Source organism: Patiria miniata, unplaced genomic scaffold (genome assembly GCF_015706575.1).
Source record: "Patiria miniata isolate m_02_andy unplaced genomic scaffold, ASM1570657v1 HiC_scaffold_8, whole genome shotgun sequence".
Classification (NCBI taxonomy): domain Eukaryota; kingdom Metazoa; phylum Echinodermata; class Asteroidea; order Valvatida; family Asterinidae; genus Patiria; species Patiria miniata.
In genome coordinates, this window is record NW_024037075.1 from 1,605,719 (window position 1) to 1,627,381 (window position 21,663).

At 41.4% G+C, this 21,663-nt stretch overlaps 3 protein-coding genes across 3 annotated transcripts in view; 2 read left to right on the forward strand and 1 right to left on the reverse strand.

Moving 5' to 3' along the window:
* Positions 1-2,965: 2,965 nt before the first annotated feature.
* Positions 2,966-6,855, forward strand: LOC119719599 (G-protein coupled receptor 54-like). Its single transcript, XM_038189080.1, has 4 exons — positions 2,966-3,227; positions 3,446-3,663; positions 4,938-5,073; positions 5,852-6,855. Exons 1-4 carry the CDS (start codon positions 3,083-3,085, stop codon positions 6,529-6,531), a joined length of 1,179 nt encoding a protein of 392 aa, XP_038045008.1. The 5' UTR covers positions 2,966-3,082; the 3' UTR covers positions 6,532-6,855.
* A 1,460-nt stretch (positions 6,856-8,315) lies between these two features.
* The window catches only part of LOC119719453, a 36,669-nt gene continuing 23,321 nt past the window's right edge, over positions 8,316-21,663 (forward strand). Inside the window, exon 1 of the mRNA XM_038188913.1 lies at positions 8,316-8,665. Coding sequence (XP_038044841.1) covers positions 8,504-8,665 — 162 coding nt within the window. The 5' untranslated portion in view covers positions 8,316-8,503. The remainder of the gene's footprint in view (positions 8,666-21,663) is intronic.
* LOC119719452 (neurogenic differentiation factor 2-like) lies at positions 9,662-17,678 on the reverse strand. The gene is made up of 2 exons (XM_038188912.1): positions 17,464-17,678; positions 9,662-11,405 (listed from the first exon to the last, which is right to left on the reverse strand). Exon 2 carries the CDS (start codon positions 11,397-11,399, stop codon positions 10,221-10,223), a length of 1,179 nt encoding a protein of 392 aa, XP_038044840.1. The 5' UTR covers positions 11,400-11,405; positions 17,464-17,678; the 3' UTR covers positions 9,662-10,220.

A 21,663-nucleotide genomic window follows, 5' to 3' on the forward strand; every position in this document is an offset into this window, starting at 1 on the left:
TTTTTTTATGCATATGCCGGGGCCACTTGTGATATTCATTGTCGTACATTATTGGTATTAACATCAGCCACTCTTTGTGTTTTCCTTCAGTTTTATTTCGGTCAACCACTTTTATTCTTGGTTTTTATTGCCCACGCACCATCACTGTCCTTTGTCACTGTTATTTTTGTCACCGTTTGAATTAGTGACGTCATAAGTTGCGAGAATGGTTAGCAGTGAGAATTGCTTTGATGCACGACTTCGAAAGCCTTATTTCTTAAGTTGTACATCAATGCCGTTTCCTCTGCAGAACCTGGCAAAATAAATGAAACACTTTGGATCACAATGGATACTTCACTTAGCGCATGCATATTGTCCTTTAAATATCGAACACATTTCTTTATTACATTAACTTGTCTTTATTCCTTGCTTCGATGTTTTTGGTAGTTGTTTCAGCATGACCCACAAACATGTTTGTATCAGCACTGAATTCATTGTATTCTCTCGTGTGCCCTCTTTTTTTGGTCCTGATTTTCCATAAGTCGTTTTCCAAATTGCCTTTCAAAGTACACGTGTTCCCATCCTCTTGATATATCATAATATTCCTTTTCCCCATTTTAGTGTTCAGTCTTGCACTCTTGTGAACTAGCAGCTTTGCCACGTAATGTCTCCGGTATACCAGAAGAACGTAGTTCTTCTCTGATTATATTGTCTTTCTTCTCTTTTTAGCTAAGCATTAGTGACTTAAAGGGAATGTACAACATTTGCTTTTGCTGCAATTTTCAGAAATAAATGGGTTTGGAGGATTAGTATGTTATAGCAATATTGTTAAAATGACTTGTTTCACGTTTTGGGCTTGTAGATGTTGGAAACACCAAATAAACCAATCCTGTTCTTGTAGTCTGGTTCCCCGACCCCACTTAAGATGAAACGGAGCAATTTATAGACTTTTGGGAATTGTAAAGTCAGAGAATCAGTCTAGCAGGCTTGTACCCCTTCACAGGTGTGCAATCAATTGCAAAGAAAACAGTGAATAACTAATAATGAAAAATTAGAAGCAGGTTTTGAAAAAAGCCAGTTTTTTCCAACGCTGGTCGGCCGACCAGCGTTGAAAAAATACCATTTTTCTTGAGAATGATAGCACACCAGGAGCCACGATTTCACATGATGCTTTAGACTGTCATTCCCTAACAAACCAGTAAGGTATTTCATGATAATTTGATCATTTCGTTTTGTGATGTTTGCAAATGTTGTATCTTCCCTTTAAGCATGACCATCTGTAAACCACTCCCAAGTTGTGTTTTACAGAGCATAGGCAAGAGCTCAAAAACGCTTTCATACATTTGTTGTTTCAAGTGCCTGTTGTTCAATTCGTCTGTCGTGGTTACATGATTCCTCTGTGTTGAGGAAAAAGACAAATATTCGCATTTTTACTTTGATCATGAAGGCTTTTGCTGTCATCGGGTAAATGCACTATTTTCTTCCTCTAGACACACGGTGAACTTGTCATGCATACACAAAGGTTGATTATTCGCGACGAGTGTATGTTTCTTCGAGCGTCTAGGATTCCTCTGATGCCAAGTTATCTCGAAATGTTTAATTTATCGGTCCGTCTGCGAGTGGATAAAAAAAAGTGTTCTCGGTACACTGGTCATGACGAGTGGCCGATGCATACTTCACATCGCTGGAACACTTTCTTTGCGTTAGTAATATTAGTATCGATTGGAATAGTGTATCAAGTCACATTATAATAGGTGCAGATATTCCGAGTGGTTAATATACAGGGTGAGACAAAAGGAAACTGTCCTGGATTTATGATTTTTTCCCTTAAAAAGCAATTAAATTTGACACACCAACGAAGCATAATCGAGCATGTTCGTCCACTCATTTGAAGAAAAAAAAACCAATTACTGAAACTGATCCATATGAAAAGTTGTGCATATTTTTACTAAAATTACCTTTAGACGGTTTCTGGTCAATAATATGTACTTTATCCCCATGTTATTTTATATAATGGAGCGAGCCACATATTTTTTTTTACAAATATTTGTAATAGTATATTTCTTTTTGACTCACCCTGTAGTGGATTGTTTATTATCGACGCCCCTACAATAAAGAAGTAGAAAGTTACCTCGTTTGTTAAAACTGTGGTGAAAATTGGAAGAAAAGCAATTTCAAATATTCAACTCAAACATTGGTTGAATTAACCCCGCTCACGGTGTTTTGGCGATACAATTACCTGCAGAGTACACCAATATAACCACTTCACGCAAGGGGGTTCCGACAAATTTGACCGGGCGATTGTGATAAAATGGTCGGTTACACTTCTTAATCGTGCCTGACCAACAAATCAAACAAGATCGATGTTATTCTTTCCCGTTTCCCGCCTTTTTTCCCCTTTGGAGAGGCGGTCACGGGTAATAGATTTCGTCTGCATTGGACTTCGTGCGTGCACTGCGAAAACTTAAGCCGTGAAACGCACACAAGATCACGCATAGTTCACAGTCGGTCTGCTCTTTATGACGAACCAAAGATGTGGTAATCTGATAAAGGATAAATTGAATTTTTTTTCTTCAAATATTAACAGAATGCAGACGGTGGGAAATCAGTTGTCAGGAGATAACGCACGCGTCGGTAATGTGACGAACAAGCCTTGAGTATTGTTTTGTCAACATAGTTGACTCAAAATAGATTTCTCATTTTGGAGCAAATAAGAAGGTTGGGCATGAATCATGTAACGTTAAAAAAAAGTGCATTTGTAACTTGATTTTTAATAATCAGGGGACATATTGGTAACATTGAGTGATTAAAAATGTCAAATGAAAAATCCTTAATTCAATAACTTGAGAATAGTCATTCACTAGGTAAACACAATTTATGTTTTACTCTTATACTTATCTAGTTGGGTTTCGATCAAACATTTTTTTTTTTAAAGTAAGGACAAGCATTCTTTTGATGTTTTTATCTTCAACTCTCCACAGCTCAACCCCTGGGTTATCTTCTACACTAACGACTTGAGCGTCCATTCGCGATTGGTCCTTTTTCTGCAATTGGCCTCTACCTCGGCAGCTACCCTTCCCAGTTGACACTTTTGGCGGGAAAGATGACAACCGCAATGGTGTCGTATGGCCTCGTCACGTCTGCGGTAGACAACAGCGACACGCAGACTTCATCTGATAACTCGTCGTCAGAGGGCGACGGTACTGCTGACTTAACCTACCTCTCGTGGCTCATGCCAGTTATTTTCAGTAAGTCCATAATTATTTGCATTTGTGACGAACAGTGTCTTTGCACGAAGGCCCTAACCACATACTAAAAATGCAGGTTTTCCTTCCTGGGGAAAAATAACAGTCTTTTCATTTATTAACTGAAACAACAAAGGCTTTTGAGTCGAAAATTGTCATAATCATAATAAAAGTGTTTTTAATCCATCATTTCGTTGTTTGTGTGTGTCTGTTTCCTCCAGGTATTCTGATATTGGTCGGCGTCGTTGGTAACACGCTCGTCATATATGTTATTATCAAGGCGAGTAAGCGGACGGTCACCAACTACTACATAGTGAATCTGGCCACGGCAGACATCTTGTTCCTGTCAATCTGCGCGCCCCCTACGGCAGCCCAGTACACAGGGTCGGCTTTCTTATTCGGCAGGTTCATGTGCAAGATCGTCTTCTATTTGCAAATGGTATGCATGGTCAAAGGCCAATGGTCACGGATCTATAATTCCAGTAGCTAGTCAGACCACGCAGCGTTCGAGTGACATCTAGATTGACTATGGTCTAGTCGACTCTAATTAGCTAACCGAACTTGCTTATAGATATCGTAACTAGGGTTTATTAGATGTCTATTTTGACAATGGGTAACCGAAGACCAATATAGAAGGCGATCGCTGAATGGTCAGAAACTCGAGTTCAAGCCGCAGTCTTGTTTCACATAATTAATCGCCGTATCTGCTCGCCCTTGATATGCAAGAGGATATTCAATATACTACATAGAAACAACCTGGTTGCCTGAAGGATGCGATTATTTTCACCAATGCGTCGCAAGAGGGCGCAGTTATGCCTGTTTGCCCGGGCACGTGATCAATGTACACACAATACGCCCCCTTCATTCATTCATTGGTGAAAGCACTCTACAAGCTGTTGTGCCAAACTACAGATCAACTGAAAAATAGCTGTCACGATGATTTCGTCAAAAATGGGGCCTCTGCAATGGGAGACTTTTGAGTAGACTGAGTATCACCCGTTATCCACGGAGCCAAGACTCCTTTCTAACGTCTGATACATGTATATCAAAGCATGCAGATTTATGCGATCTCGCGCCTCAGCCAATCGGAGTCGACTTTACTAAATCGTGACGTCATTTTACTCCCAAATCAGGACTTAAAGTTTGATTGGTCAATTCGAATGCAGTGTTTAGTAATACAACTACAGCCGGGTGGTATCGCGTATTAAACATAATACAGAGTGCGTGACCACAGCCTTTGTTGCTGTGTCTCTGTCTGTTTGTTTTATCTATGTCTATGACGCGACAACGGGTGAATGACCGAAGAGCCGACATAGAAAGGGTCCGCTGATTGGTCAAAATCTAGAGGTCAAGATACGGTTGTCTTGCATAATTATTAATCAGCAAATCTGCTCACTTGTTATAGACCATGCCTCCGCCATGGTTTATTACATAGACTAACTTTTGAGACGTTGGTGGCAGCAGACACACCGGTCCTGTTCAAATGTTAACGTCATGTTTAAGCTGAAGCGCGCATGATCAACACGCTCGGCAATGGAAAAGGACAGGTGTATTCGCTGCCACCAACGTCTCAAAAGTCTCCCATTGAAGTGATAGCATGCCCGGTGGAAATTTTCCATGGTTTCGATATCGTTCAATTAACAGACATACTTTATTCCTCAACTCAAAAAAAAAAACGAAATCGAAAATAACAGCTCAATGATCATATTACAGGTGACTGCGCAAGCAACATGCTTTCTGCTGATGGCCATGAGTGTTGACCGTTTCCAAGCCATCGTCATGCCTCTCAAGTCATTGAGGACCCGTACCCTTCAGACTGCTGTAATCATCAGTGTCTCCATTTGGCTGTGTAAGTCTCTTCCTATCGAGAAAGCATACCCAGTCCTCAGTGGAGTCATGATCATTGGAAAAGCACATCAACTGCTGAAGAAAATGTGTACAAATTTACTCCGAAGCTTTTATTTCTTTCGAATTCATGTTATTTACATCTGATGGTGCATATCAGTGAGAAAATTGGTCGGTCTAAACCGCATGGTGGCAGCAGACACATAAACTGTTTCCTATTGTATTTGGCATTGGTTATGCTGTAAAGGGTGCAACCCAGGCAATTCATTTCCACAGTCACCAGTGGTAATCCCTAAAAAAAATCTTTAAAAAATACTATTACTCAAAACTCTCACAGGTATTCAGGCTTCACTGAAAAATGATAATCAACATGTCGTCTTTCATTTTCCTTTCAATTTGGTGCGTTGGCCAATGAGGATCAAATGATATTTCCAAAACTGGAAAAGCTGTCATTTTGAAAAAGGATCCCTCCATAACAACATGGCTAAATAGTGCCACTTTCGGACCCAATTGTATCCGACATGTTCATTATTGGAATCCCCAAGTCCAGGCCAGAGGTACAGTGCCGTATGTCTTCAATCCCCCAATTCCATGGCTCTCAGAACTCTCTAATATAGAATAATTTAAAGGTATAACTTTTATTCATGAGCTCGGCGGACCGTTTTTATTGGGGGCCAATTTACTGGATTGCACCCTTAACGGGAATGACAAGCCTGTTCATATACCGCCACCAAGCGTTCAAGGACTCGACGATTATATTAACCACCCCCCTTTTTTTGCAGTCGCTCTAATTCTCTACACACCGCTCTTGGTCTTCTTGGACATCGGATACCTCGACCAGGGGGTAGAGCCCTACTGTATAGAACAGTGGCCAAGCACAACCTGGGAGCAGTGCTTCGTGGTGCTGTCATTCGTTCTAGTGTTCTCCCTCCCTCTGATCGCGATCGCCATCTGCTACAGCACCATGCTCCGCCACTTGTGGCAGCGCGTGGTGCCCAATGAACCCATGAGCGGCCCGGCCAGCGCGGTCAACGCTGAGCGACAACTGCGGCAGAAACGGAAAATCACCTGGATGGTGTTGGCTGTGGTGGTAGTTTTTGCCGTCTGCTGGTTTCCGATCCACGTCGTCAACATGTGGCGCCGCTTGGATCCGGACTTCCCCTTCAGCGACGGGACGTTTTATTTCAAAACCGTGGGCCACGTGATGAGCTACACCAGCTCGTGCGTCAATCCGTTCATCTACGCCTTCCTCGGGGAGAACTTTCGGAATTGTTTCCGGAAGGCGTTCCCGTGCTGCTTCAAGCAAGCGGGAAAGCAGCGGGATTGTCGTGGGGCGACGATGGGGTCCCAAGCGGGATCCATAGTGGCTCCCTCGAGCTCCAAAGCAGCCGGAGCTATTAGCAACACCACGGAGATGAGCAACTTGAGCTCACGAGCGAGTGCCAAGGGAACTGAAAACTAAACCACGCCCCAAACATTCCCTTTACGCTGGTTGAATTGTATTTCATGGACCATTCGTTACTACATGTATATAAACTGCTTGTGGCTCGGGAGACTTTGACTACTGGCCTATTTGAAGTATGGCAGACACGTAGGGGGCGCTGTTTGGTTTGGCTAAATACAAAATCAAACAGCGCCCTTCTATTGTGTCTGCCATGCCTCGAAAAAGCAAATTGAACAGCAATTAAGCAATAGTAAAATCTTACACGTGTTTCTAGATCCATGAGGGCGCACTTTGCGAAACACGTGGTTCATCTTGGTAAATCGACAAATCCAGGCGTGCGATCACTGCCGGGGCGTGAATCCCGGGGGGGGGGGGGGATATATATCCCCCATACTTTTTGACTAGGGGGAGGGGGGGGGTGGTTGGGCTATTAAATCATCCCCCACTTTTTCGTGATGAGAAAAAACTGTTGATTTTGAGGTAATTTTTCAACATCCCAACGACCAAAATGTATTCAATAGCACTGAAAAGTAATGAAACGAAGAACAAAAGCTTTTAAAATGCGCCTGTTTGATGCCAGTATATTATACATACATATTGATATACATGTAGGCCTATGTCCTGAAGAGCAGCCCCTAGTGTAATGTAATGTCAGCCCCACTGTACACTCATGAGGCCCCTTTAATGGAGAAACCATTGCACACGCTATTGCGCAAAGCTATATTGCCTCATGACGGACAATCTGAACACTAGCTAGCACACTGTTTTCGCCATTGAAGGGGGCCTCAATGGTAGATATGACAGTGTGCCCGGATGGTCTATACCTTCAACAAGGAAGACATTATTATGGAAACATTCACATTTCTGGAGAATCGCGGGGATGGGGTGGGGCGTTAAAAAAAAAAAATCGATGGGGGGAGGGGGGAATGCCCAGCTTTAAAACCAGATGTTCTGTCATAATTATTTGAACGTAATCTATGAAAAAAGCGGAGGTTGTCGAAATCGTCCCAAAAGGTTTTAAATTTCGTATTGTTTGTCTCCATTATTGACTAAAACAAGATCTTATATGAAAACCCTATCAGTGTGCCTTAAATCACGTTTTTATTTTACTCTGAAAAAGATGTGGCGGTTAGTCTTCCTTGTTCATGTAAATAAGATTTTGTAATATTTAATGTTGATAAATTTGTAAAGAATTTTCACGCTTTCAGTTCTTCATTGTAAACACGACCACTCGTTTTGTAAATGTGAACAGGTTGCAGTGAGGCTGATGTGTATGGTTTCACACCACATTAAATATTGTAAACATTGTTGTTTATGTAAAAACGAACTTGACATTTTGTAAATAAAATGAGACTTCAATAAAAAAAATGAGCAAAATGAAAATTTCGCCGGAAAATAATTATAATATATTTTTCACAACGCATTTTTCCATATTCCCAAAACTTTTGTGTACATAATTATCAACTGAATAGTTTTGAAAAAAATAATATCATTTCTTCTTTCTGTTTAAAACTCTTTGAAACGATTTCTTTGTAAATCGTTGCCACCCTCCTAAAACTCAAACCCTTTTCTTAACCCCCCCCCCCAAAAAAATAATTAAACAGTGTAGACAAGTTAAAATATCCAAGGCTCCTACAGTGTGTTAGGTTCTTTTGCGGCCACCATAAGTTATGAACCGAATTAAGTTTTTTTCTGGTGAACTGCTGGAACACTGTAAATTCCTTCCTTAGAAACGCCAGCCGCACACGCGCGCTTAATTTGCATAACAAAGCAAATCCTTTTCGGCACGCGCGCCGTTGTCCGAACTGTGTGAGACCATGGTGAGACTTTGAAAAACGGCGGCCATTGTGTCAAAACGGGGTCAAGACGACTAAAGATGTTGACAAAAGCACGTCAGAAACAAAGTTAATTTTGGACTTAGGACTCACTTTTTTCAACGTTTTTCAACGTTCAAAGACAGCAGCAACTACCACGAACAGTGTCGTTTGGAATGATAATATGTCGTTTAACAACTTTGAGTGTGGGACAACTGCATAGCGTGATTTTGACGAGAACGACAAGTCAACAACCACAGGGTTTCGCCACGTTGATGCACCGTGAAGTCTCGACGAAGTCGCCCGTGTACGCCCCGGAACATCCTCGTGGTGGTGCGGTAAGTAAGCTTAGTCTGGGACGTATCCATGGTATAACTAGGGAGAAGTTGGATAGAATATTGCATCATGACGCCACTTTTTATCATATATTATCTCAATGAAGGTCAGTCGTTGCAAACATTTTGAAAAGGCATGAATCTGGGACTGAGAAACATTTTTGATTTTGTTAGAAAATACTTTGAAAATACACTCGACTCTCCATAGACTTTGTACACAACCAAGAAGTGGGGTCTGGATACTACAGTATTACCGGCCTTCATAGTTTTACACTGAAGAGGGTTGAATACGCGCAGGGCCTTTTCTTCGTCCTGAATTCGGCATCTCAAATTAAGTAAGCAAATTGATAAAGCAGATTAAACCTAGGCTACCAGTTTGAAAACACTAAAAGTTTACTAAACTGACCATTTTGGTCGGCAAATTTCCACCTAGGCTCCTTTAAAATAAGTCATAAAATCGTAAAAAATACACACTTGAGTAAATGAGGACACCGCTGTATTTCGTCTTAACACCTAATCAACATAAGTATAGAAAAACAAAATCAATGTTAAGCTTTCCGTTCCAAATCAAGGATTGTTTTATTGTCCCTTTTCTCGGATAAATACGTGTACTGTAAAATATTGCACTTTTTATTGATAAAGGCGGTTGGTAAAATAACAAAATATTTTGAATCACTATCAATCTTTGAATTGTAGAAAAAAAATGACTCGTCTTGAAATTCAAGCCTTGATTTGTCGGCGGTTACTTTAATGCAAAAATCCCGGAATGTCGGCGTAGATGTGGAAAATATGTACAAAATATCGTATCTTGTCTCTAAAAATAGTTATTTACAATGAAGAAATACACGGGACCACGTTTATGTGGAATAAATTCAGAAGAGGGAAAGATTTCCATATACGAAGTTCACTCAACACCCTGTGTACAAACCCTATGAGATTGGACTGAAAAATTGTGAAAAAAGTGTTTTCTAAGAAAATGCTTGTATTTTCTCACTGCTCAAATTGACTTTGATGACATGAAATTGCTATCTGGGGGATTGTTAGTCAATACAGAGGAAACTTAGTGAACTTCGTATACGGAAATCTTTCCCAGAAGAGTTTAAAAGACCGCAAGGAAGTTGAAGGGGAGGGGGGAAGAATCATTATTATATTGAGGGCGCTATTTGTATTCACCGTGAGGTAGTGCCCCGTCGTTTCGGGGAATATTGATAGTACAAGGCTAAAACTTGATTCGCAGGGGTGATGTGAGTAAAACAATATGACAAAGGAAGGTGAAAAAATAAGAGGGAAATCGAGGTTACTTTCAATTTTTAATGCGATTTAATTTCCAACTGTGGAATTTGGTTAATTTTGTGACGGTCACGAAACCACAAAAGTGAAATTTTAAATCTGAAAAAAAAAAACTGAGTATAACCTTCTTTTAAAAATCCGACAATTATGTCTTGTGATTTTCGTTAGGAAGTATTGAAGACAAATTATCGGTTCACTAGCCCAAACCGTTATAACACAACAATAATGTGTCGGCTGGGTATGTTATTGTCTACAGATTCATAAATATTTATCCGTGAAAAAGATTGTTTCCACACCCAAGTACATCCAAATCCTTGTCGCAAATTGTTGACGATACGTAGTGATCCCCGCCAGGGGAGTAGATATTACCCATGTTGCCCCCCTGTCCCCCACTTCCAGAAGCCCCAACTTGACCTCCATAACTGTACATCCGGGTATTCTGTGACGTATATCCAATTGTAGTGAAAAGATCGTCCGGCATTGGTTCAGTGGCACAGTCCATTCTGGTTTGGGGGTGCTGTTGCTGCACGTGGTGGTGGTTTTGGTGGGTGGTGTACTGACAGTGGTAATTTGCATTTCTCGGAAGAGGGGCGTTGTTGACGGCCATATTTTCAAAATGGCGGCCGTAGCCATTTGACATATCCCCGTACATGTTGCTGTCATCCTGCTGGAGTCTCGTGATGTCTGCACCGGAAAAGTTGGCCGTGTTGTAGTTTTCGTCTACGGCTGCGTTTCCGACGTGATCGGCGAAGCCGCAATCGTTGGGCTCGAAGTAGGACGACTCGTAGGGCGCCCTCTTGGGCCAGATGCCGTAATTGTTCCGGTTCTCCTCGGGAAGCAAGGTGCGCGGGTTGAGTTGCATAGCGCCCGCTACGAGATTCGTGGTGGGTTGCGAGAGTCCCTTGGATAGCGTCTGCGCGAAGGACACGGTGTCCGGAACGGAGCCAGTCCGCAGAATGTCCGCCAGGGCAGTGATGTAATTCTTGGCCAATCGGAGAGTCTCAATCTTGGACAACTTTTGGGTTTTCGAGTAGCAAGGGACCACTGTCCGCAGGTGGTCGAGCGCGTCGTTGAGCCCGTGCATTCGGTTCCGTTCCCTGGTGTTGGCTTTTACGCGCCGCTGTTTGAATTTCTGCACCCGGGCTTTGGTCATCTTCTTCTTCTTCGGCCCGCGTTTCTTCGGTGGCGGCTTCTCTCCGTTCTCGTCGAGGCCCTTTTGACGTTTTCTCGATCTGGACGTCTTGCCTTTGGTTGACGACGACGAAGACGACGATGATGAGGACTCTAAATTGCAGTTGTGGACGTCATCGGTGACGTCATCGATATCCTCGTGACGTGTTCCCATTTCATCTTGGAGTAGCACAGTGCCCAGGGTTTCTGCGAAAGATGATGTCACTTGCTGGTCTCGTAAAGGCTTACTGGTTGTCAGTGTTGGCATGGCGTTCATACAAGGCTGTAAAATAAATATAGAAAAGGAAACGGTCAATTAATTAAGCTGAGGTCATAATAACACCAACAGGTGTATTATCCATCAGTTGAAAGTATAATGTAACTAGCAATCTTCTGCCTGATTTTGGCTCTTGTGACGTATCTAATCATTTTGATTGCCGATGTGATAAAAGGCGGTTAGAGAGTCATAATAATGATTCCTTTCCACATATTTGATAGACTGTATTCAGTTGATGATTAACGAGAATTAAAACGCTGTTGCAAACTGCTTACGGACTACATTGACCTAAAATAGATCGTAGAAGTTAGAAGGTGTGATTTTTAATTTTATTTTAGCAGAATTATCTCTGTTGACCTTGTTGTAGTTCTATTATAAACTCGTGATTTTCATCTCAGATATTTTGTTATAGATTGCAGGCGCTGCCGTCAATATTAATCCTCTTAACAGTCAATCTTTCTGCGTTCCCTGATTACGTAACACGCCACGCGCCATCGATAACCACTCGCGCGTCATTACGACTAATTAAGGACTAAGCCTCGGTGTCACCATTATTGAGGTTCGGTATCACCGGAGATTATGAGCTCCTCGTCCCAAGCCAAGGCGCCATGGTTTGGAAACCAGTCTGGGTTAACCAGATATCGATATCAGATGAACCAAAATAAAAACAAATTTCCATCGCACGGAACGGCAAAGAAATCTGTAAAATTTGATTAGTTCCACACAAGTGTCGGCGCACAATGTTTTGTGATATCCATTTTTGTTGATGATCAGTGGACGGCAAGGTTTGCTTTCTTGAAACAACATAGTCATAATGCTGAACTGAGAAGTGACCGGAGGTTTGGTCTCTCCGAAAAGCAAGTGACCTTTTTAGCTTTGCACTAAATTCCAATTTTAGAAACAGATTTCCCCCATTTCCGTCTGATTTTTTTAATTGCAAATGGTTAACACTCTTTAAGATCAGCTGGGAGTCAAGTTTGACTGTGTATCTGTTCAATATGACAAGAGTGTTTAATGTAGGAGGTGTGTTGCTATATGGGTGGAGGCCTATTGGCTCGGATCTTATTTTTTATTTTTTTTCCACAGTAATTGATCACTGGAAAAAATATCATCAGACACCAAATCATATGAATTACGATATTTCCCAAACGTACCAGCAGCGTTAGCTATACAGTTTCTGTACATACACGAGGAGTAGAATTTTAGGCTTGGTGTATTTGTGCTAAAAAGAGCCTCTTTGAGTGTTTTGTTTCGGGTGTAGCTTCGAACAAAAGATGGCTTATCTTGTAAATGTTGTAGCTGCATCCCTGCCGCATCACCGTTATCCTCCTCATTATACCCCGTCGTCTCTCCATCTGTCATCTCACCTCGCTAATAGGGCCATTCCGGGTGCGATTTATACGGGCTCGTGGCCCATTACACCACGAGGTTTGTTTCCTCGAGAAGATGGCTGCTTGGTGGTTGGGGACGGTAAGTCAAGACGGGAGGACAAAGGTGATGATAAGGAAGACGATAAAGGAAGGCATAATACATGTAGGCTAATTGATGCCTTGCCTGTTGCGGAGGATGGAGGCGAAGAGGAGATGAGACAAGGTTGCCAGGTTGTTGTGTCGGCGGTTGCCCGGGTGAGATAACTCGCGTCTTTTTGGCGCTAATTAGGACAGTGAAGTCTGGTTATGTCTAGGAAGGTAATGTTTGTCCATGGAGGTTTTGTTCCAGTTGGACCTCTGTTGTGAGATTGGAGACATTATCTCTGACCACAGAGCCTTTGAGGGCGGTTGCATTTTTTTCAATCGCCGGTAATTAATAGAGGTTGTTCTGATATAGTCCATAAAGAACAAAGGATGGTAATATAGCGACAAGCAATTGGCAGAGTGGAGTGAATATGATTTGATTCTATACAAAGCAAGGCTTTCTTTGCACACAGTCATTATTATTGGTAATATGAGCATCTGGATATTGTCAAATTCTCTCTAATTCCAGCCCATGGTTCAACCCTGATGTTAGGTGTTTGGAAAAAAGCAGTTCATTTTGGTCATTAAAAGGCCTTGCTGCCCAAAATTGGACGATCCGGGACTGTTAGGGTTAAAGGTCAAGGATCATAATTCTGTCAGACACTGAAATAAATTGTGCTTTAATTCACTTCTCGGCTTTTTCTTTGTTTAGACAGGCATTTTTATTCTTTAATCTTTTTAGTAACTGAAAATGCATCTAGATATAGCAGACTAATGAGTTTTCCATCCATAACTTCACACTTAGAAGTATCAATTTTGCCTTCATATTCATAATTACTCCATCTACCCGAGTAGAGGGGGAAAAACCTACTAGAGTCATTAATCTCGACCTAATCAACTCTCGTCGCAATTTGGTCCCGGCGACAGCCAGAGTTTTTACAGTCAACCACCACTCGTAAGCCGGTTAATTATTATCGAACGAGCCTGACAAGAGCCTCGGAAATGGAGGGACAAACGGTGATTGAATTGAAGGACACGCGGCGAAAACGATCGGAAGTGTCAACCGGTAACACCGGGCCACTCGTCCAGGAGAGTCTTGTTTGAAGCACCGAGGCGAGATAGAGAGGGGAGAGAGAGAGGGGATATAGGGGTGGTAGTTGACAGAGGAAGGGCAAATTGGTTACCGGCGCTGGAGGGTGTTGGGCGGATGGGAGGCGATAAACAATGAGAGGTGATTTGGTATTGAGGAAGTATTAATGGATGGCGAAGCAGAATGGAAGCCTCGATCTGGGGCTGTGAGTGTTTGGCTGTGCGTCTGGTATGTGTAGTAATTTATTTCAGGTTTCAGTTTAACTACACCTTGAATTATTGTTCCTTTGTTAGGCGCGAGGTGCTGAGGTTCTGGTTTGAGGTGTTCAGTGCATTTACACACCTCTGCGCACCAGTCGCAATAAGAGACCTAAATCCTATCGCGTTACCGCAGATTTTGGCCTAAAGTTGAAGATAAGGCTTGCTTCAACAGGGAGATGTACACTTTTTACAAAGGAAATTTTTGCGAATTGACATGCAACATTGCTCATGTATATAACGACACAATAGAGAAACAATACCAACTAATATCTCACAGATTAAATTACGGCGTCAAACATGATGATTAACAAGAAGATAGACAAATTGAACTTAAAGAGACGCATCCCAATCGGCAATCATTTTGCTCCATATTGAATGCATCGGGAACCCACATCACTATTCTTAAACGTCACAATCGTCACACGATGAAACAACCCCGGTTGTATTGTTCTTAAGTGTACATGTATGTTCTTATTACACGAAGAAACACACTCATTAATCCAATGAACATTTCAACCCAATTAAAAAAGTTAATAAAGAAAAATGAAATAAATTCCATCGAGGTTTACCAAAAAAATCTCCTGCATCATTCCTTTGTCTTTGTCGTGAGTCATGCCCCCTGAACAATACCTCTGCCTCCGAAAAATGACTCATTGTGATGTGATTGATTGCGCATGGCAACGCCGGAGCCAAAATGTGACACTTCTTCCCTATTTCGGAATAATTCCCGCCCAGAAAGAAAGGGCTCCCGCGGGACCCCTGCCTAATTATCTCCCTTGTTAAATAAGACTTTTTACGGTTGCTCGCAACACGCGAAAACGCAGAGCCAACCCCGTCCCCTCGACTGCCCGGTGTCCCGTACGACTCCCCAGCGGCTGAGCCGTAAAGACCTCACTCGTGACTGACTTGAGGATTCCCCGGTTATGCTCAGCCTCGATCTCAAACCACAACACCAATGACAGGAAGAAAAAACACACCAGAAAGCCAATTTTTGCTTCCCAGCAAGAGACAAGATAATTGAGATGATGACCACTCGTGCGTTACGCAGCAATAACAAGTAACCGGAGATCGCGCTCCGCGCACTGACGCATGGCCTGTTACGGTTTTACTTACTGCTTAAATTTCGCGGACGCGGCATCGCGGCTTGGCGGACGATAATATATATTTTTGGCGGGATCCTTAACGCGATACACCGGGTGATATATTGTCCGATCGGGCGAGCTTTTGCGTGTGGATGACTAATAAGATGACAATAACAAGAAACTTGGTAGAGCAGGGATATCAGTAATTTGCGGGCGGGAATGTGAAAGAGTTCTGGTTCCATCACGGTTAACTCGGTAACCGATCGTGTTAGTCACCTGATGTGCGGTATTTTATATGACCTCACTCCCCATCGCTCTCACTATCAAGAAAAAGGCGGTTTAATTATGATATAATAATATTAATGCTAAGCCTATGGGGTTTGACTCACATATTCCGTGAACCGTGTATCCTTTTTACAGGAATTTTGTCAGTGTCTGGTTATTCATCCTTCTCCCATTTTTACAGGTTTTAACCTATTTTTATCTGGAATTCAATTACTTTACAAATCCGGTCACATATGAGAATCATTATTGTACATTGCGTTTCTAGTGTTCAATAACATGACTTGTAATTGCGAACAGGTGAGTTATGGGAAAACATGACTTGAATGACATTTCTAATCGCGTTACTCAATCATTTGACATCGTAACTGCGACGTTCCAGAGCCTGATTTTCCCCTTGGTTCCGATAAAATTGTATTACTTATATACAGAATGAAAGTACATTGTACACATTGTTATTGTGAACTGACTTTTTCTCAAGGCACGTGTGCAAATCGTACACGGATATTATGTGACAAGTATCTTTTGTTGAATGAAATTTCCTTTTTGTTTTCTGTATGCTCAAGTAGAATTAGTACAACCGAAGCCATCTGTAGCGGTTTTTTTTTTTACGATTGTAGAGTTACGTTGCTATAGAGACTCAGTAGTATATAATTGATAATAATTATCCATATTTTATTTCAAATTACAAAGTCGTACTGCATGATAAGATAAAAACCATACAATTACATAATTTCATCATTAGAGAAAATGTAAGCGACGCGTAGACTTAGGGAAAAAAAGATGTTTAATACCATATGCTCGTTATTTCAAATTAAAATAAAAAAAATCACAGCGGACAATATTTAGACTTAAATGTGTCGTCGATTGTTGGTTATCGAGGGCAGTGGACATTGCGGAGGGTTTTGAATATATTATGGTCTTTGATCGAAAAATAATTGGGACAGATATTCACCAAAGGGAGGCTGACAAGGATCAGTATAATGTTAAAATAAAGATGTTGACTAGAACTAAAACATTTTAATTTGAAATAGCCGTCTTCATGTTTATCAACCAATATGAAGATTGCAGTCGGTGCGAATGGTTAGACAAGGATCAGAACAAACAGTAATTATAGTTTTTATCCCTTTGTATATCGCGTGAATTCTTAACCCATATGCATAGGAAAGCAATTAAGATTTATGGTCATGGTCATGTTTCTGCATTTCACATTAATGTTCTTTCCAGGAAAAATATAAAAAACACCCGCCGCATACAAGTTCGTCCTCGTCACGCTCACATGTAAACTGATAACGTCACAGATGTTTTGTCAAAAAAACCCTGTAAGCCACACGACATTCGCACTTCATGCGCAATTTATGCATACAAAATAATAGCACAACATTTGCAAGACAAAAATTGATAGCATCAATATAAAATATAACATAAATATAGACACATATTAGAAACCGTTTTCTTTGTACGTAAACTCATTGTTTAGGTCCATAATTTCCTCTTCGAAGCATTAAGTGATATCATTTTCAGTAAATACCCCAGGGACTTTATCAGTCTTAATTTCAGACTTTACTGTATTTAACTTTAAGAATATAAGCAACGTTGTCGAATAATAATAACTGCTTCATAATAATAATAATTAATTGTTTAGATAATTAATGGAAAAGTTTGCAGACAAACACACATTCTCATTGTAATCAGTTCACTAAAAACAACACACACCAGCGTTTTCTTAAAACGTGCCTAAAAAAAAGAGTTTTATGATACTTTCAAACATTAATTTTTCATTAAAACAAAATAGTTGTAACAACAACAAAAATAGCTAATATTAATACACCTTCTTAGCCACATGAGCTGTCATTTTGAAAAGAACTTGAAAAAGAAAACGAAACTCGTACTCACCAATATCGAATGCAAGAAGGAGGCGTTTTCAATATAAGTCCATCAATAAAGAACCAACGAAATAAACTCAACTTTCAGACCGGGAAAGCAGTCAAATTATAAACGCCGGCTGTCCCGAACTGAAGCACCAAAACAAAATGACACAGCGCGGAAACTTCGCTGTCTAAATACACCACACGCCAGTGCGCGCATGCCATTTGGACACGTGATCTCATTATACCGATCGAAACCAGTGCAGTGAACCAATCAGAAACTGGATCGCTCCGCGTTCAGAGCATGCGCAGTGTGGATATCATCTGTTCGTATGTACGTAGTTAGGTCATTTTTTTTTCTTGGAGTAGAGCGGGCGTCGTATACCACTTGCAGCCCATCTGTCCAGTTGTGCTCGAAATGAGTGGTTTTTCTCCAGTCCCCCTACAGCGCCCAGTCGAGTAGAAGACTTGGCGGTTATATCTGCGTAAACACTTCAAATCGGCATTATTAATATTATAGCATTGTTTCGCATGTCAAGCCTCACCGACGTATACCAAACTACGATGAAAATGTAATGTATTAAAATGTGGGAGGTTTGGGGAATCTTTTTTGAGTGATTAATTTTCCAAGTAAGGCCTACTCTACTTTCATATCGATATTTACTTTGTACGAGGAATTAATCGCATGCGTTTAAACCATGATTACTCCTCAATTACAGAAATACATGGCGTTTATCGCTTTTAAAAAAATCCTCAATTATTTTTTTTCCGCAGAGAATTGATGTAGACTTAAGTCGATTAGGCCTAAATAAAGTTAATTGGACGAAAAGAAGTTTAATTAAGAAAAAAAGATAAAGTTTCTAGAAAATACAAAGTTGACATCTATCGCCTCCGAAAGTGTAACAAAGATCCAGCGTTATTGATTAGTTTGAGTAAAAAAATCAATGCTCTTAAAAAATAATCCCTAAAAATGTCCCTACAATTTTGCAGTTTTATTTTAAAGCATAAGTGAATTTTTTTTGTCCCAATAGTTTTTACGTTTAGGATTTATTTACTTTCAAAACATAAGATGCTTATGTTTTTTTTTCATTTATCTCCCAATATGAACTCCACAAAAAAATTAACGCTGACTCTGATGTAACTTTAAAACACAAAACTGTTCCGTGAGTACATTGTATTCCGAAGCGAGTGTCATTGGTAGTGCTATCAAATGGCTTTGTGGTTTGACGCAGCATTGAACTTGTCTGACGTTTAGACACTCGGACATCGATGGGAAAAGAGATTTCTCCCACTTTCAAGGTCAGAGTGATTAGGGTTAATACCAAAGCACTCCCCAGAGCGCATCACCCCGGACCTTGGATGTAATTGATTAACGAGGGGGTCATTAGCTGGGCGTAGGTGCGCGGCCAGACAATGCCCTGATCTCGCTCAAGTCTCGAATTGGACCAATTTGGCTCCAATTTTGGTCAATTTGCCACAATCTGTCCGGAAAACCTCTGCATGTAAGCGCGCTATACACCCAGGGATATCCTGGGAAATCCGGCGACAGGTGGACTGATAACTGGTAACGCGTAATGAATGTCAGGATCACTACCTAACGATGATATTATTATTAATAAAGATTGAAGTGATGCCAGCTCCATTACCATCAGACAATCATGCAAGTGATTCTTAATCGTGGGTGGATCAAGTAAAAAAAAATGGGTTCTTTTTTTCTGAGAGGGCAGTGCATTGTAGGTGTACAACCAGATAATACGGTTAATGGTTTGGAGTGCAGTGCTCGGGCAACATTGAGAGTAAGGAAAAACCATCTGATTGCACTTTTCACACTTAATTTTTAACGATGTTCATACACATGTATTTTAATGCATATTAATTCTGTCTTCGTAAAGAAAACAGTTATTCTGCAGAGAAGTACACATGTGTGGACAGAAGTACGATTTGACCCGGAATCCAGGTAGGCTATTTGGCCTGATGCTTTTCAGGGTCAAATGACACTTTTCAGGATCAAAATGACACTTGTCGGGATCAAAATGACACTACTCTCGGTCAAAATGACACTTTTCTGGGTCAACATGACACTTCAGCCAAGGTTTTCGGGTCAAAGTGACCAGGACACTGATTCAGAAAAGTGTCATTGAGACCCGAAAAAGTGTCATTTTGACCCGGAAAAGTGTCATTGTGACCCGAAAAGTGTCATTTTGACTCTGGAAAGTGTTATTTTGACCTGGAAAAGCATCCGAGGCCGAATAGATCTCGGATCCGGGTCAAATCTGACCAGGGACTTTTTAGAGTGCAGTGCAGCTATATTATAGACACAAATGCTCGGCTCAATGGTCAAGACCTCTTTGTGCGGAATGAACAACATTTTAACACAGTGTATACTTTATCTCTTATCCTGTCAGCATCTGATCTGTTGCAAAATAGTATGCCGTCTATCCCAAAAGCCAATCAGCCTACATGTACATGTAGTCTATTACGGGGGGTGTTACATATCATTTTGTTTCTCCGTAAGAACAACTGTACGCATTTAATCTAAATTCTTACAGATAACATCTAAATATACAGCATAGAAAACCTGTGTCTAAAAATAGTATTTCACGAAGACAAAAATGCGTGGGGAAACAAAGGTTTACGGAATGAATCATCAAAAGGATACATGATTCGTAAGCGAGTGTTCTAGTTCCTCACTTTAGTTCAAAACTCAGGATTTTGCGCTCCCTGGTGGGCGGGGGCTGGGTAATTGTCTTTAGCCGGCGCAAAAAGCGATGCTGATCCGATAGGCGAGGTCCGTCACGACTCTCATTTCAGCCCAAATTACCTAATTCAATTCCCCGCGAAACGGCGCGCATTACAGCCAGAGATTTTCGGGCCGTTCTCAGCGTCCTTATTACCGCCCCGCTAATCCGATTCCAGCAATTTCTAAAAGTGAACGCGCGGATTTTTTTTTTCTGTCGGCGGCAAAATGTGATTACTTATCACACTACACGTGTAAGAATATCATCAGCGCGCGAGGAGGTAGTTCGATTAGAGAGATCGCATCAATGTGAAGAAAAAAAACGTTGTTTGATGCACTGACGCTTAAAATATTAAACCAACTTTTTGATTCTCGCTTGCTTTCAATTCCCAAGGGTCTTATTCTTTGTGTAGATTTTGTTGAGTGCATTTTGGAAAATATCCATTTTATTTCGCTGCTTCGTGCTTCTTTGTAGAAATGTCAATAAGAAAGCTTCTTATTGGTCCGTTTGAATCTGTCATTGAGTATGAAGTATCTTTTCTGTCGTATGTTGCTTCACTCCTCATAGGTTTGTACTGTTAAAGACATGTGCCTTGACTGTATAACTTGTTAAGTGGGATATGTTTTTTTTCACTAGTCCTTGGCAGAGTAGTGTATTGCATTGATGCATTTTTAGAAAAAAAGTTTGAGAAACGGAAACAGTACACATCAGTTGTACACAACTGACAATTCAATATGCTCTTTAATATTGAAAACATTTAAGGATACTGCAAATACAAGGATAAACACAATGTATGGAGGATACAGTGCGAGCACTAATTCATCGTGTTTTGACTTTATTGAATTGCTCTGAAGAGGCTGTTGACAGCGTGGACTCCACTGGCCCTCCCAGCCCGCGTCGTGATCCGTGCTCGGACCTAAATTGTCCCTAATCGCAGAGCAATCCCCAAGAAATCCAATAAAACCAAGACGGTCGGGCTCGCCGGCCGGGATCGCTCTCTTCGGTCTCCGTGAGTAGTCTCATCATCATCCTCCTCCATACGCGAGCCTCTCTCCTCACAGCGCGAGGGGGAAAAGAAACGCAATCCCCTAGAGTACCCCAGGTCTTTGTTAGCGCGCTGCCAGCCAGAAGCCGACCTTAAGTGGTTGGGTCTCAGGTGCGAGTCGGGAAAAGCTCCCCATCAACTCGTTCCCTCACTCGCTAGTCCCTCTTCTTCCCCCTCTAGGCAAACATCATAAAAGTGACGGTATATATAATGATGGTCTCCGGCTAGAAAATCCTCTGTGTCTATTATATGGCCACGGGTTTTGGATATTATAGTTTTTAGGTTTTTTTTTTTATCTGTAACCTCTCTGTCTCTTTTTCCGTCATCGGCAACGATTCCACCAGAAATCCTGCGAATGAACGAAGGGCGTCAAGTCATTAGCGGTGCGGCGATACCGGGTCCCATGTGGACCGCGTCTGTCTGCCCTTCGCCGGGGCTGGCGCGC